This window comes from Camelus dromedarius, chromosome 18 (genome assembly GCF_036321535.1).
Source record: "Camelus dromedarius isolate mCamDro1 chromosome 18, mCamDro1.pat, whole genome shotgun sequence".
NCBI lineage: Eukaryota > Metazoa > Chordata > Mammalia > Artiodactyla > Camelidae > Camelus > Camelus dromedarius.
Window position 1 is genome coordinate 11,621,510 of NC_087453.1, and position 13,840 is coordinate 11,635,349.

At 50.2% G+C, this 13,840-nt stretch overlaps 2 protein-coding genes across 6 annotated transcripts in view; one reads left to right on the forward strand and one right to left on the reverse strand.

Moving 5' to 3' along the window:
• NCOA5 (nuclear receptor coactivator 5) overlaps positions 1 to 6,747 on the forward strand; it is a 28,763-nt gene extending 22,016 nt beyond the window's left edge. For 2 of the 3 annotated variants that reach the window (XM_031433707.2, XM_031433706.2), the window contains 4 exons: positions 498 to 624; positions 2,482 to 2,681; positions 4,046 to 4,366; positions 4,827 to 6,747. In XM_031433707.2, the coding sequence (XP_031289567.1) occupies positions 498 to 624; positions 2,482 to 2,681; positions 4,046 to 4,366; positions 4,827 to 5,416 (1,238 nt within the window). In that variant the 3' untranslated portion in view covers positions 5,417 to 6,747. Of the gene's footprint in view, positions 1 to 497; positions 625 to 2,481; positions 2,682 to 4,045; positions 4,390 to 4,826 lie in introns of all 3 variants that reach the window. The other variant, XM_031433709.2, reaches the window with a different exon arrangement.
• An 851-nt stretch (positions 6,748 to 7,598) lies between these two features.
• The window catches only part of SLC12A5 (solute carrier family 12 member 5), a 36,695-nt gene continuing 30,453 nt past the window's right edge, over positions 7,599 to 13,840 (reverse strand). The window contains exons 20-26 of one of the 3 annotated variants that reach the window (XM_010978621.3): positions 13,468 to 13,599; positions 12,415 to 12,522; positions 11,426 to 11,548; positions 11,134 to 11,333; positions 10,791 to 10,805; positions 10,401 to 10,534; positions 7,599 to 10,198 (exon numbers count right to left, since the gene is read on the reverse strand). In XM_010978621.3, coding sequence (XP_010976923.2) covers positions 10,107 to 10,198; positions 10,401 to 10,534; positions 10,791 to 10,805; positions 11,134 to 11,333; positions 11,426 to 11,548; positions 12,415 to 12,522; positions 13,468 to 13,599 — 804 coding nt within the window. In that variant the 3' untranslated portion in view covers positions 7,599 to 10,106. The remainder of the gene's footprint in view (positions 10,199 to 10,400; positions 10,535 to 10,790; positions 10,806 to 11,133; positions 11,334 to 11,425; positions 11,549 to 12,414; positions 12,523 to 13,467; positions 13,600 to 13,840) is intronic. The other 2 variants (XM_031433704.2, XM_031433705.2) reach the window with 2 other exon arrangements.

A 13,840-nucleotide genomic window follows, 5' to 3' on the forward strand; every position in this document is an offset into this window, starting at 1 on the left:
ATTTGTTATAAAACATACTCTTTACTGGCTTTCTTTTTTTAAGCAAGTAATAAGTATCTGTCAATAGTTGTCCCAAAAATGCAAATCAGAATAGTAATGAAATACCGTCTTTTACCTATCAAGTTGGCAGGAATTTTTTTTTAAATGACACTTCTCGATGTTGATTAAAATGTGGAGAAATAGCACTAGGTAATCCACCCTTGTGAAGGAATAAATTAGTAATGGCCTTTCTAGGGGGCATTTTGGCAGCATGTATCAGATAAAGCATTAAAACAACCATGCCTTTTCATCCAATCATTCCATTTCAGTGAATTTATAATAGTAAAAAATAGTAATTATGGTTAATTTCAGGTGGTAGTCTAGAGGACTAATTCAGAGAGTGTGTGTATATTATGACCTTTACCTACAAGTAGTTCAGGATTTAGAATAAGACCTGTAACTTAATTTTATAGAAAGGTTCAGTCTGTGTTGTAGTTTTCCCTGGTGTTATCTTGCAGAGCGTTTGAAACGTGAGGAACGGCGTAGAGAAGAGCTTTATCGTCAGTATTTTGAGGAAATCCAGAGACGCTTTGATGCCGAGAGGCCTGTGGATTGTTCTGTGATTGTGGTCAACAAGCAGACTAAGTAAGAATGCTTTGGATATTTTTCCTGAGTGAGGAGAAGGACCAGAAGAGAAATTCAGGCTCCATCTTGGCAGCTGTATCCACTGAATTTGGGTTGTGTATTCTGGCATTGCTATACCATGTTAGCCAGTGTCCTTTCAGTTGTAGGTGACAGAAAACCCACTGCAACTGGCTTAAGCCCCAGAGGGGAGTTTTCAGTTTGCTTGACTGGGAAGTTCAGGTATGGCCACATCCAGGGTCAAACTGTCATAAAGACTTGGTGTCTGTATTGCCTTCATTCTCAGACAGGCTTTCTACTTGAAAAGGCAGAATGGTACTAGACATGTATCGTCTTAGCTTAGCAAACCCATGGAAAGAGCTGCTCTTTCTCATTGCTTCCACCTGAAGTCCTGGAATTGTTTTTCACTGGACTACCCTGGCTTACTTCCCCATCCCTGAATTAGTCACTTTGGCCAGCAGTTCTGGTCATGTGCCCATCCCTAGAACTAAAGGTGGGATTAGTCCTGTGGAACCACGTGGACTGAGTGGGAGAGGGAACCCTTCCAAAAGGAAAATCGAAGAGGGAGTATATGCTGGTCAGGCAGAGCAACAGATGTCCCCTTTGTGGGACAACTCTTAATCCCCAGTACTTTGGGAAGTACACGTCTCTGAATTTGTCAGCTAAAAACCAAGCCACCTTTGTGAAGTGCTGTGGCCTTGCAGAGCTGTTAGGTGACCATGCTAGCCAAGCCAGAGTTCACAGCACCATTGCATTCCTTCTGTTTCACATTCTTTCCTTGAACAAGCAGAGTAGAGATGCAGAAGGGAGTACAGCAGCCTGCAGACTTGGCAGTAGCTGTGTTCCCTTTCCCCAGGTGGTTAGTAAATAACTTCATGTATTTTCTAGCAGTTTGGGGTTAAAGAGCTAATTTCAAGGCAGAGACTAGGGAAATCGGTGTTGAGACACCAAGCGGTAGGCAGAGCTCACAGGCTCTGGGCTACCTTACTTAGAAATAGATGCTGCTTTAACCTGTAGATAGCTTTTTTGTTCTTTTTTCTTTTAAATTCTTTTTTTTTATATATGTGATAATAGCTATCATTTTCTGAGGACCTACTATGTATTACGTCATGCTAGGTGCTTTACTTAAATTATTTTTAATCTTCACAATAGTCATGTTACATGTATATTTATTCAGCAGCTTTTTTCTATGCATGGCAAGTGCTAGGTCCTGGAGCTGTAATGCTAAGCAAACACACATGGCCTCTTCCTCTTGTGGAACTTATCCCCTATGTGGACAGATGACAAAAATAAATGTATTGGTGATGAGTCCTATAGGAAGAAATCAAGGATATGATTTAGATTGGAGAGAAAGTCAAGGAAATGACATACAAGCTGAGCCATATTATTCCTGTCTTATTGGTAAAGAAACTGAGGTCTGTAAGAGATAAAGGGACTTGCTTAAAGCCTCAACTTTGCAAGCAAATGTTAGGACTAGGATCCAAACCTACCTTTCTAGCATTTAACACTCATGCTTTCCCCACTATGTTGTGCAGCTTCCCCAAAGACAGGTATGTGCCACATGTCTTAGGCAGCAGGATGGTGTTAAGGAATGACCATTGGACTAGAGAATCAGGAGAAGGACCTGGGTATTAAATACGTACAATAAATGCTATTGGCAACTTCATGTGTGACCATTCTGAGTCAATGTAAAGAGAAGGAGTTGGTCTAGATCCTTGGAGCCTGAAGAGGGGGCTAGGGAGTCCCTGGGAGGGCTAGGATTTGAACTCTCCATAGGAGCACACAGAGCTGGCTGAGATGTCACAGTGTGTGGATTGGGAGTTGATCAAGTTCTCACCTGGATCCTGTTTGTTTCTGCAGAGATTATGCTGAATCTGTGGGACGGAAGGTTCGAGACCTAGGCATGGTAGTGGACTTGATCTTCCTCAACACAGAAGTGTCACTGTCACAAGCTTTGGAGGATGTTAGCAGAGGAGGGTCTCCTTTTGCTATTGTCATCACCCAGCAACACCAGATTCACCGCTCCTGTACAGTCAACATCATGTTTGGAACCCCACAAGGTATGGAGGCCCAAGTGGGTCAGAATTCCAGAGGTAGTCACTAGTCCATTAATTCTTTTATGACTTACTCAGATGCAGCAGGTTTTAGGTAAATGTATTTCAACTCAAATGTGGTAGGGCTCTTTTATAAGTGTCCTGGTGGAAACTTGGATAGTCATTTGTCTGTCTGATATTCTTTCATTGGATACAGTTCTGGGCCTGCCATATATGACGATATATTTAGCCCTTAGGTGTATACAGTGGTGTGCTGGCAAATGTTTAACAGCCAGTTCTGGAGGTGGGGGATGGTGTGGTTTATAGCATTTGCTGATTTCCATGGTGTAAATACTCCCACCATGTTCTATTTCAAGCCACCAACATGAAGTCACTTCAAGGTAAGTTGGGAAGAGATGTGCACAGTCTGCTCTCACCAGTGAGAGCCAGCTCCAGCAGAGCTCTGGCACATACTACACTGAGTGCAATTGAGTCCTTGCTTTCATTGAACTTTCTAATGAGGAACAAAGAATACAACAGGCAATTAGGATACTATGTGTAAGTGTGCTAGAGAAGTGGGTAGAGGGGCTGTGAGAATAGGGAGGTTGCCCTGACCTCCCAGAGACCCGGAGTAGGTTCCTTGAAGTCCTTCCCTAAAGTAGCTTTTAGTCCTTTGCTCCCAGATTGTTGAGACTCAGCCAACTAATGTCCTACTCATTGATCTTACAACATAGACTTTTCCCTTTTCCTACCACCTTCAGGCTCTGTTTGCCTGACCAGTTACACCCATAACCACAGAGTGTATAAGGTTCTCAAACGATCAGGTCATTTGTCTCTCTGAGGAACTGTCCTCAAGATGTGTGAAGACATTTATATCAAGTGCTGAGAAATCTTCTCACCACCCTGTAAATCATGTTGCCCAAGGGTGAGGAGAGGAGGTTATTTAGGGTCACAATTTGATCTTAATCCATGACCTTTGAACTGATGAATTCAAAATCAGCTCTCTCCCAAGGAGCACAGTGGAGAGCTAGGCTTTACAGAAGGGCTTTTTGGACCCCTGTGGCCTGCCTCCTGTGGTTATTCTCCACATGGTCTTTTTGAATCTGTGAGAGACTTTCATGTTACTTTGGTTTTTAGCACATGGCTGTGATCTAGGAATACCCCCAAAGAACTAGCTCTGTACAAAGATGTCTGAACTCTTCCAAAGAAATCCATTCACGTATCTTCCCAGCCTTTATCTCCCTCCCCTTCCAGCTGCTCTCCATCTCCCAATCCAAGGCTTTTTGTCACTGAAATGTTTTTCTTGATGGTTTGAAGTTAGGAAAGGCTTGGTAGAGTGGACACTCAAATCTGTCATGGGAGTAAATAACTCTTGTCATCCCCTCCCACAGAGCATCGCAACATGCCCCAGGCAGACGCCATGGTGCTGGTGGCCAGAAATTATGAGCGCTACAAGAATGAGTGCCGGGAGAAGGAACGTGAGGAGATTGCCAGACAGGCAGCCAAGATGGCTGATGAAGCCATCCTCCAGGAAAGAGAGCGAGGAGGCCCTGAGGAAGGAGTACGCGGGGGGCACCCTCCAGCCATCCAAAGCCTCATCAACTTGCTGGCAGACAATAGGTATCTCACTGCCGAAGAGACTGACAAGATCATCAACTACCTGCGAGAGCGGAAGGAGCGGCTTATGAGGAGCAGCACCGACTCTCTGCCTGGTGAGCTACGTGGCAGGGCCGAGGTGAAGTTCTGACTCTGCATTTCTCTAATCCCCAGGCTCTGTTGGGAGGGTTGCAGGCCCAGGGCTCTTTGGGGTGGGTAAGGGAAACGAGCCCATCCCTTGGATTCTCCCTTGGGCCATCCATGCTGATGTAATGATATCTTAAGATTTGGGTACTGGATTACGATCCCTGTAGTTAATGTGGTGGGTGGGCTAGTATTGCTGGCTCCCTAGTAACCAAGATGGATGCCCTTTTTTCTTTAGGGATTCTCTAGGGGAACTAGACTGTTTCCTGGAAACAGCACTTACCATGAAGTGGCCCCTTTGGGAAATTGATGTTATAGTCTGTGTACTATGTGATTGATGTGATCAGTGATTGTTGTTCTTCCCTGGGCTGCTAAGCCTCCTGCCCATGGAGGGTACATTTCAAGCAGGTACTTCCTCATTCTATCTTCTAGGCCCGATTTCCCGTCAACCACTCGGGGCGACTTCGGGTGCCTCGCTGAAGACACAGCCAAGCTCCCAACCGCTCCAGGGCGGCCAAGTGCTCCCCTCTGCTACACCCACTCCAGCTGCACCCCCCACCTCCCAACAAGAGCTTCAGGCCAAAATCCTCAGCCTCTTCAATAGTGGCACTGTTGCGGCCAATAGCAGCTCTGTATCCCCCTCGATTGCTGCCGGAAACACCCAGAACCAGAATTTTTCCACAGCAGCGAACAGCCAGCCTCAGCAAAGATCACAGGCCTCTGGCAATCAGCCTCCAAACATTTTGGGACAGGCAGGATCTGCTCGGAACATGGGCCCCCGGCCTGGGGCTCCTTCCCAAGGGCTCTTTGGCCAGCCTTCCACTCGCCTGGCACCTGCCAGCAACTTGGCTAGCCAGAGGCCGGTGTCTTCCACAGGTATCAACTTTGACAATCCAAGTGTACAGAAGGCTCTGGACACACTGATCCAGAGTGGCCCTGCTCTCTCCCACCTGGTTAGCCAGACCGCAGCACAGGTCGGGCGGCCCCAGGCCCCCATGGGATCGTACCAGAGGCATTACTGAGGCTGAATCTCAACTACTCCCGGTTCCCTTCGTCCCCTGGCCTCCCGCCTATTGCGTTCTAACTAGAGTTGTTTGGAGGATGTTCTTTGCGCCTGTCCAGGTCCACATCGAATGTCATAAGTTTCTACCACCTGCTCTCTTCTGCCCAAGGCTGTGTTACTTATTCCTTCTAGAGTCAGAGTTTTGTACTGCATTTGGGGGTGTCCTTTTTTTTGTTGTTTTGTTTTTGTTTTGTTTGTTTTGGTAGAAAATATCTCTGGGGTCACAGGGAGTATAGGTGTCTGGGCTCCGTCTCTATATCTCATGGGTCTGTCTGGTCTCTCTGTCAGCTGGATATGGGGGCAGGGGAGGAGAAGGAGCCAAGCCCCAACTGGCTGAGTTTGGGATGGCATTTTCATGTCAGGAGCCACTGCCCTTGTTTATTGTGAACCTACCAAGATTTCCCAGCCTCACACAGGCCCGCCAGAGCTCGAGCTCCTGCCCAGGGTTGCAGAGTAGCAGTCTGGACTTGGCAGGCACGGTGCCATCATGCCCCATCCCACATACGTGGGTCTGCTTGAGGGCTCATAAACCAGCTCCTCTGGAGTTGTTAAGGAGTGGCCATGGCAGCCACAGAGCAGACACATTTCTGCCTGACCCAGTGTTACTGGTTTTAGGTTTTCTCTTTTTCTTTTTTGCTTTCATTTTGTTGGAGGGTCTCCCATGGACTGAACAACTCCAGTGACCAGCAGTTTAACACAAACTGTGAATCTGGGCCCCAACCACTCTTACCCCCTAACTTTTCTGTCAGCCTCTCCCTGACCAGTAGTGGTTTCATGGAATCGTTTCTGAGAAGGCAACTCTCGACTCTGGCAGTGAACACCCATTGTTTTCAGTGATTGTTTTGAGCTTTTGGCTCAAAAATGAGGCTCTTGTTGTTTTCTGAGCAGCAGGAGGTAGGGACCATTTTGATATCAGACTTTTGGTAGTTGGACATGTTCTGGATATAGGCGGCTGTTTGTAACTTTTGAGCCAGAGTGATGTTACTAGAGGGAGGACTTCTGGCTGCTGCTCTAAATGGAGCCAAAGGAAGCTGCCCTCTCCCTACGGATGGTGCTCATTAGAGCCTTGTGGATCGGTCTCAAGGGGCCCGTGGCAGAGGGAGTGCAGTGACTTCAGCTGAGTCCCTGCCAGTAACTGAGTAAACAGTGGTTTCAGAATCTCAAGGTCCCCAGATGGCAGTGTTTTATGTTCTGACCTGTTTGTGTTATATAGTGTTTTTTCCTCTTTGGAACTCTTGTGTTGTTAATAAGATGAGATGATTACTTTTTAATTAAAATGAAAAAGTGAAAGCTGTGTTGTCTTTTTTGGGTGTGAATATCTGCAGGGCCTCTTTGTGGGCCTTCCTTCTAAGAGTCAGAAGGTGAGGTTCTCTGACAGAGCCACTGACTGGTTTCAGTCTGCTATGAGGTCTGCCCCATCTTGCACTCAACCTGCAGTCAGGCCTCAAAACCTCTTTTAACCTCAGCTTCTTTTCTTATGCAGCTCACCTAGTTAGAAGTTTCCATAACCAGTTCAGAGCAAAAGCCTGCTGGTTAATTGTAATGCTGTGTAAACGTCCATATTTGTGACAGACTTTGTGTCAGAGGCTTGTCCTCCTTTTGTAGGAAAGGAAAACAGGACTGTGAGGAGGCCATTTCTGGCCGAAGGCCAGTGGAGAGTGGGGCACTCTCCTGTTTTGATTTTGTCTCAGTTACCACCTTCTGTTCTGCTCATTGTGGAGAGAGTTGGCAGAACCATAAAGTCACAGGTAACAGCCTTGGAGAGCAGTTAATAGAGAGCCCCATCAGGAAACTTGGGGTGGGGGTGGGGAAGTAACTGACACAAGGCCTCCAGTGAATTAGGGACCATGATGCTGACAGCGCTGAGCCTGACCTAGTAAGTGCTCATGACCTCATAGATGTCAGTGCAATGCCCCTGCTGCCAGTTTCTTTGTCCCTCTAGGACAGGGCCCCAGAATTAGCACACAAACTCGGCAACCAGACCTGGAGGATCAGCCCACCCAAGTCTCCTGTAGGGGGAGGTCAGTGTTTCTGATTAAAAGCCTGGAGTCCTCTGGGAGGACCACCTTAAATACCCTTCTTGCCACCTACTAATTCTTCCCCCTAGAGTGTTCAAACAGCACACCTCAGGCTGTGAGGGGTATAATAAAATTATTTTTATTGCATTTTGTGCAGACGGGAATCTAAAAAATTAATACAGTAAAAGCTAAAAAGCATTAAATGGGAGCATTCAACAATAAAGGAAAGAACCAACCCTCTCCTTTTCATATTGGCACAAAGAACACAAGATCAATACTGAGGCAGAATGCAGAATACTGAAACACACTGAAAATTAAAGGCAGGCCTAATAATAGTAATAAATACTCTTGATTTGGTTTGCAACCTCTTCTATTTACAAGGGTTTTCAACTTCATTGCATTGCCCTGCACATAGTCTAAAACAAAAGCAACACTAGTTATCACTACAAGGCTATTGAAATATTGCACTCAGAATAAAAGTCACTTGAATGGACATGAAACATCTAGCTACATGATTGTAAAGATAATTTGATGAATGACGTGTGATAACATTCATAACAAATATTGCACATGTAGCACAGAAAACTTGGGTTTTTGTTGTGAGATGTCTATTCATCAACGGAAACTTTGCTCTTGCCAACCAGACAGTCTGGGCCCAGGTAGTGCAACTTTGGTTCCCTAATTGATGTTAATACAGCCCCTTTTCCCTCTGCCTATCCACCACTTTAGCCCAGGGAATGCTCAGCCTCCCAGAAGGCTAGACCCAGCTGTGGTTCTCAGAGGGAGGTCTTTTGAAGGATGGGGGTTGGGGGGAGGTGCTGGTGTCTAATACCTCCAACTTATGATTACTACCTGGAAGAATCTATCCAGCCCCCTGCTGAAATTTCGGAGGAGCCTTGGCCTAACCGGCAGCTGTTCAGACCTAATTCCAGCCACACCTGACCCAGTCTAGATGGCACCAGCTCCAGCTCTCTGCCTTGGGCTGGAAGGAAAGGAGGTGGTGAGGTCAGGAGTACCCAGTAGCTCCAGCTCTGGGAGGTGGGCGAGATGTCTAACTAGGTGCGAAGATCAGGGCCCTGGAGCTGGAGGTACTGTACCCAGTCCCAGAGGACCCTGGAACGAGCATGCAGTGCCTATCCCCCTTAGTAACGTGCCCTGGGGGGAAGGGAACCCGGCCAAAGCACTTTCTCTAGGGATAGAGGGCGCCTCCAACCGGGCTGGTGGAGCCAAAGTGCTAAGGACTGGAGTTGGAGAAGCCAAAGGCCTTGGGTCCTAGTTGGAGGAGGGCAGAGAGGCGCTAAGAACAAAGCACGTGGCGACTCCAGCCCTCCCCCAGGCCCAGGTACCTGGGAGGCGCAGCTAGAGGCCGCTGCTAGGCAGCGAGGCCCGGCCCCGGGACGCGGAGAAGGCAGCTGGGTCCCCGAAGTCGGAGCTGCCGGGTTGGGACAGGCGACATTGGAACATCAGGGGCCTCCCCGGTGGGTCTAGCCCCTAAACCAGAACCTCTGCCGCCGCCTTCACCTGTCCCAGGGAGGAAACTCCGGGCGACGGGACGCCCTCCAGCTCCCAGATTTCAGTCTTTGGCGAAGAGCCATGGGATAGGGGGAGCAGGCGACTATCCGACTGAGGAGAGACGCCTGCTTCCCCAGCGAAGGCACCGGGGCGGGGCTTCCTCGGTGGGGCAAGGGCCTCTCTCGGTTTCTTCTCCTTGAGGAGCGCCCCTCCCCTATCCTGGCCCCAGCTTGCATAAGAGCCAATAAGAAGAGGCTGCGCGCGCGTCTCTGCAGCCGCAGTGGAAGCTCACATCCGCTGGGCGGCGAATCCAGGAAAAGTTGGACATTTGTCTCACCTCGTCTCCGAAAAGAACTAAGAGGAAGGGTCGGAAGCCAAGGGCGCGCAGAAAAGGGCGAGGAGGCGTCGAGGGGGTGTCGAGGGACCACGACTCCCGCCTGGGCCTAACGCACTTTTGCTCTCAAACTCTCGGATGTCAAGGAAATCCCAGCCTCCCGAGGCCTCTGCCGTCGTTGGGCGCCCCCAGCGGGAAAGCTCTACAGTGGCGAGAAGTCTGTTGCGCTTCTAGTCACAGAAATATGGGGACGTTAAAAATACACGCGATGTCTCCTTTACACTATGTATAGGCTCGGCCGGCCTGCGCCTGCGGCTGCACTAGGAGTGACGGACACCGCTGAGTGCGGCCTCCCACCCCGCGCCCTCCGGGCCACCGGGGGAGGAGCGCAGAGCGAGGACCCGGGCGGTGCGTGGGAAGAGGGGAAAAGAGCCACGCGGACTACCCGGGGTCCTCAAAGCCCCAGCTCCGCTCCTCTCCGCGCCTCCTCCGGACTTTTATTGCAGCTTCTCCTCCGACGGGGCGAGGCCGGGCTTAGAAAAAGGGCAGCCGGTGCCGACAGGGCGACACGCCAACGGGGAGCTCGGGGCTCTTATCTCCGCGTGGGGGCGGTCCTCTCCGAGTCAGCCCCGACGGACGTGACCTCTGGGCTTCAGGCAGCGGGAAAGGGGGCCAGGGCGTGGGCACAGGGTCTGTATGTAAACGGTGACAGCGGCAGGGGGCGCGGCAAGGGCTCCAGGGCCGCGGGCCGGGCGCGCTCGGGCCCGAGTGGCAGGTCCTGGCTCTCAGGAGTAGATGGTGATGACTTCGCGGCCGCCGCCGCGGACCAGCATCACTCGGTCCAGGTGCTCGGTGAGGACCTCGAGGAACTCCATGTCTGAGGGCCCGTCAAGGAGAAAGACCGTTCCCGTACCTCGCGATGGAATTAGGGTCGCGCTCAGCGCCAGGGGAACGCTGGGAATGCGTCCCTGTCCGAGGTGCTGATTCTGAAGCAGGAGAGGCTCCTTCCTTCCCAGAGTTAGGACCCAGGTCCCCTGACGTCCACCACCCCCTTCCTCCCAATATTAAGCCCAGGATACAATTTTCGTCACCGTTGCGGTTGCGAGGAGGCCCAGGCATGTTGAGCAAAACAAGCTTGGCGTCCCGGGATTTCTTGACGATGACCTCGTTCAGCCGCACAGCCGTGTGCATGCGCCTCACGTTGGACTGGTTCCTGAGGGAGGAAGAAAGGCAGGAGGGTGCGTGAGCCTGGGAGAGGGGAGAGTTGGATTCAGGAGCCCTCCCAGCCCCCGGAGCACCTGGCTGCTGGGACCTGGTCCTTGCAAGCCAGGGACTACCAATCCCAGACCTCTCCAAGCTGGGCTATTCAGAGACCCCCGAAGTCAGGAGCACAAATCGAATGTTCATGATAGAGTGAGGAGAGAAGGTACCCTAACCAACCCAGAATTTTAAAATTCTGAAGCACTTACAAGTTCTCCCACTCCCTTCAGGAAACACAAGAGAAGCAAAGAGAGGAAGAAAAAGAGAGGGGGTCAGAAAAAGCAGGAGCGGCTGATCATCGTCCACCCTGAGTGCAGACTGGTCCTGCTCTCCCAGCCCCTCAGCCTTTGCTTTTCCACTGCCTGAACCTGGGAATTCTGACCATTCGCAATCAGGCCCAACCAGAGTTCTCAGCTGGGGAAACAAAGACAAGGTCTGGGCTGGGTCTTCCAATTGCCAGACCAGGACCCCTTCTGCTCATTTGCTCTGCCATGGGAGCAAAGACCCTGGAGGCTCACCCCAGACCCCATCCCTTAGCCCCCAGGCCCGTACGGCTTCATGCTGAAGAAGTCCTTGATGCCCTCAGAAGAGACAGGACTGGGGCCCTTATTCTTCTCTGCCACCGACTTGTCCTTGGTCCAGGTGAGATGCACTTTCTCTGGATCTGCCTCGCCCTCCCCCTCAGGCTCCTCTCCTGGAGATGGCGAGCTGCTAGGGCAGCTGGGAGCACTCTGGTCATGGATCAGCTGCACCTGAGGGATGAAAGAAGGGACAGCATGTGATTCCTTTGGAGCCCAAACGTTCTGCTCCCACTGGCTGGGGCCAAACCACTCCAGCTGCATACCTCCTCTTCTGGCTTCTCCTCACTGTCACCGGCTGTTTCTTCTGGAACGTTGAGGCGGAGCCGAGTGTTGGCTGGATTCTTTCTCCGGATTGAGCCACGAGACTCATCTGTGATACTCTGGATCTAGGGAGTGACACAGGGTGGTGCCAGTTCTGCTGGAAGTCACTACCCATGCCCCAAAAAGAGCTACTCCCAGAGCTGATGTTCAGTCAAGATGTGTACTTTTGAGACATGTACCGGTTGTTAAAATACTGCATTGTTTCCACACCAAATGGCTATTGTTCCATGGACATGGCCACTCAAACTTCTCTCCAGAACTCCTAACCTCCCCACTATTCAGCGACCAAAGTGTTAACACCTGGCTCAGCCGAGCTCTACCTTATCACTAAGTCCCAGTGTCAGTTCTGGTGGCCAGTGTACATGCCATTTCTTACAATCTTACTGTCACCCACCTCCAAGGGCTTTTCTGTCCCCAGACCCAGGGTACCATCACTCATTTCCTCAAGGACTGCACTCCCTGGTGTGGAGCTTTCATCCAAACTCCACTCCCCATGGGAGCTCACCATCATTACCCCTGAGAACTCACCATCCACACCCTAGGAGGTTTGCCCTCAACTCCTACCATCAGCTATATCCTGAAATATCCATCTGTTACCCAGTCTCTGAGGGTCTATCACATGATCCCTTGTCCCCCACACTGGCAGCCCACGCCCCTGAGGAATCATCATCCATACATCTAATTAGCCTGCACTATTCTCCCTTGGGCCCCAGAAGTCTCACAGAGAGCAGATCTGTCACCCATGCCAAAGCCCCTCTGCATCCTGGCTAGGTGGCTTGATAGATGCAGGTGCAGTGTATACCCCCACTGCTGGGAGCCCAGTTCCAGGAGGTGGCAGTGCCAATGGCCAGGAGCAGGCCATCCCAAACCTGAGCAGACCCAGAGCTGCCAGCAGCTTGAGACTTTCAGAGCCCAGCCAGGGCAACCTCACCTCCCGCTCCCGCTCGTTCTTGGTTAAATGCATCTGTTTTAGGATCTGGGAACGCTGCTCCATCACCAACGTCTTCTCATAGGTGTAAGCTGAGATGTCACTCTCATGCTGTGGGCAGGCAGGGGTCGAGACAGGGTGAGGAGGGCAAGGGAAGAAAGTATGAGCTCTGAGCTCAGGTGCAAGGCCAAGGGAAGGGAGGCAGGCCCCCTTCTTTCTGTCAGCCCAGGGCTTCCCTATCCAATGACCTAGTTTTATCAACAATTGTGGGAGGCAAGGACAAAGCAGAGGGTGATGCTCTTTGAAGGAATGCAGCTCATTCCCTCCTCAGCCAAGCACAAGACCCAGAAAATGAATGGGTGAATTAGTGAATGAATGGATAAATTAATTACCTGGGTGAGTAGAGAAGGGGAAGAAATTTTAAAAGGAACACAGAGATGAATGAATACATACATGGATGAATGGATGAATGAGTGAGTACATTAATGAATATATGGGTAGATTAATGAATGCACAGAGGGATGGGTAAATGGATACATAAGCTGAGGGGAATGGATGGATGAGAGGCTGTGGAATATAATCTCTCGGAGCATGACTCTAGAGCCAGTCTGCCTGGGTTTGAATACTGGCTCTGTCACAGTGTGCACTGGGGACAAATTACTTAAGCTTTCTGTGCCCCAGCTTCCTAATCTGTAAAATGGAAATGCTTATAATTGTGTATGTTTCATTGATTGCTGTGAGAATTTATATATGTGTGTGTGTGTGTGTGTGTGTGTGTGTGTGTGTATAGTGCATAGAACAGTGCCTCACATGTAATAATAAGCAGTGTTAGACATGGAGACATGGCTATTCCTATAGAGAGAGGGGTGGATGGATTGATGGATGAATGGATAGACTCTCAGGTGAATATGTGAAAGGATAAAAAGTGGATGAGGGGGAAAGGATGAAGCATCATAAGCTGATGGGTGTTGGGGTTGCCTTATTTGGTGCTGGGGCCCAGGGGAAAGACAGCCAGGTGGAACTCCAAAACTTCAGAGGTGGCTCCTGGAGACTCACCATCTCCACCACCTCGACCTCCGCGGTGATACGTAAATGGTACAGAAATGTGGTCAGGTCCTTCTTCATCTGGATGCTATTGTCGTCCATCTGGGCCACTGTGAAGATTCGCATCTTGCACTTCCGCCAAACCTGGAAGGGTGAGGGGGACCCAGAAAGATCCAGCCCAGATGCGGTGCAGAGACCCAGTGCCAGAGCCTAGAGAGGACCCTGTGCCTCACCCTTCCCACTCACCTTCCCCCACACACATGCAGCCCCACAATCCTCTATCTCAATGGCCACACCCTAAAAAACTCCCCTGCTTAGGTGAGGGTCCCTCTCTTGAGTTAAATATTGTTCTCCTTTATATTTCAAGGATATCTGTGAGGGGAGA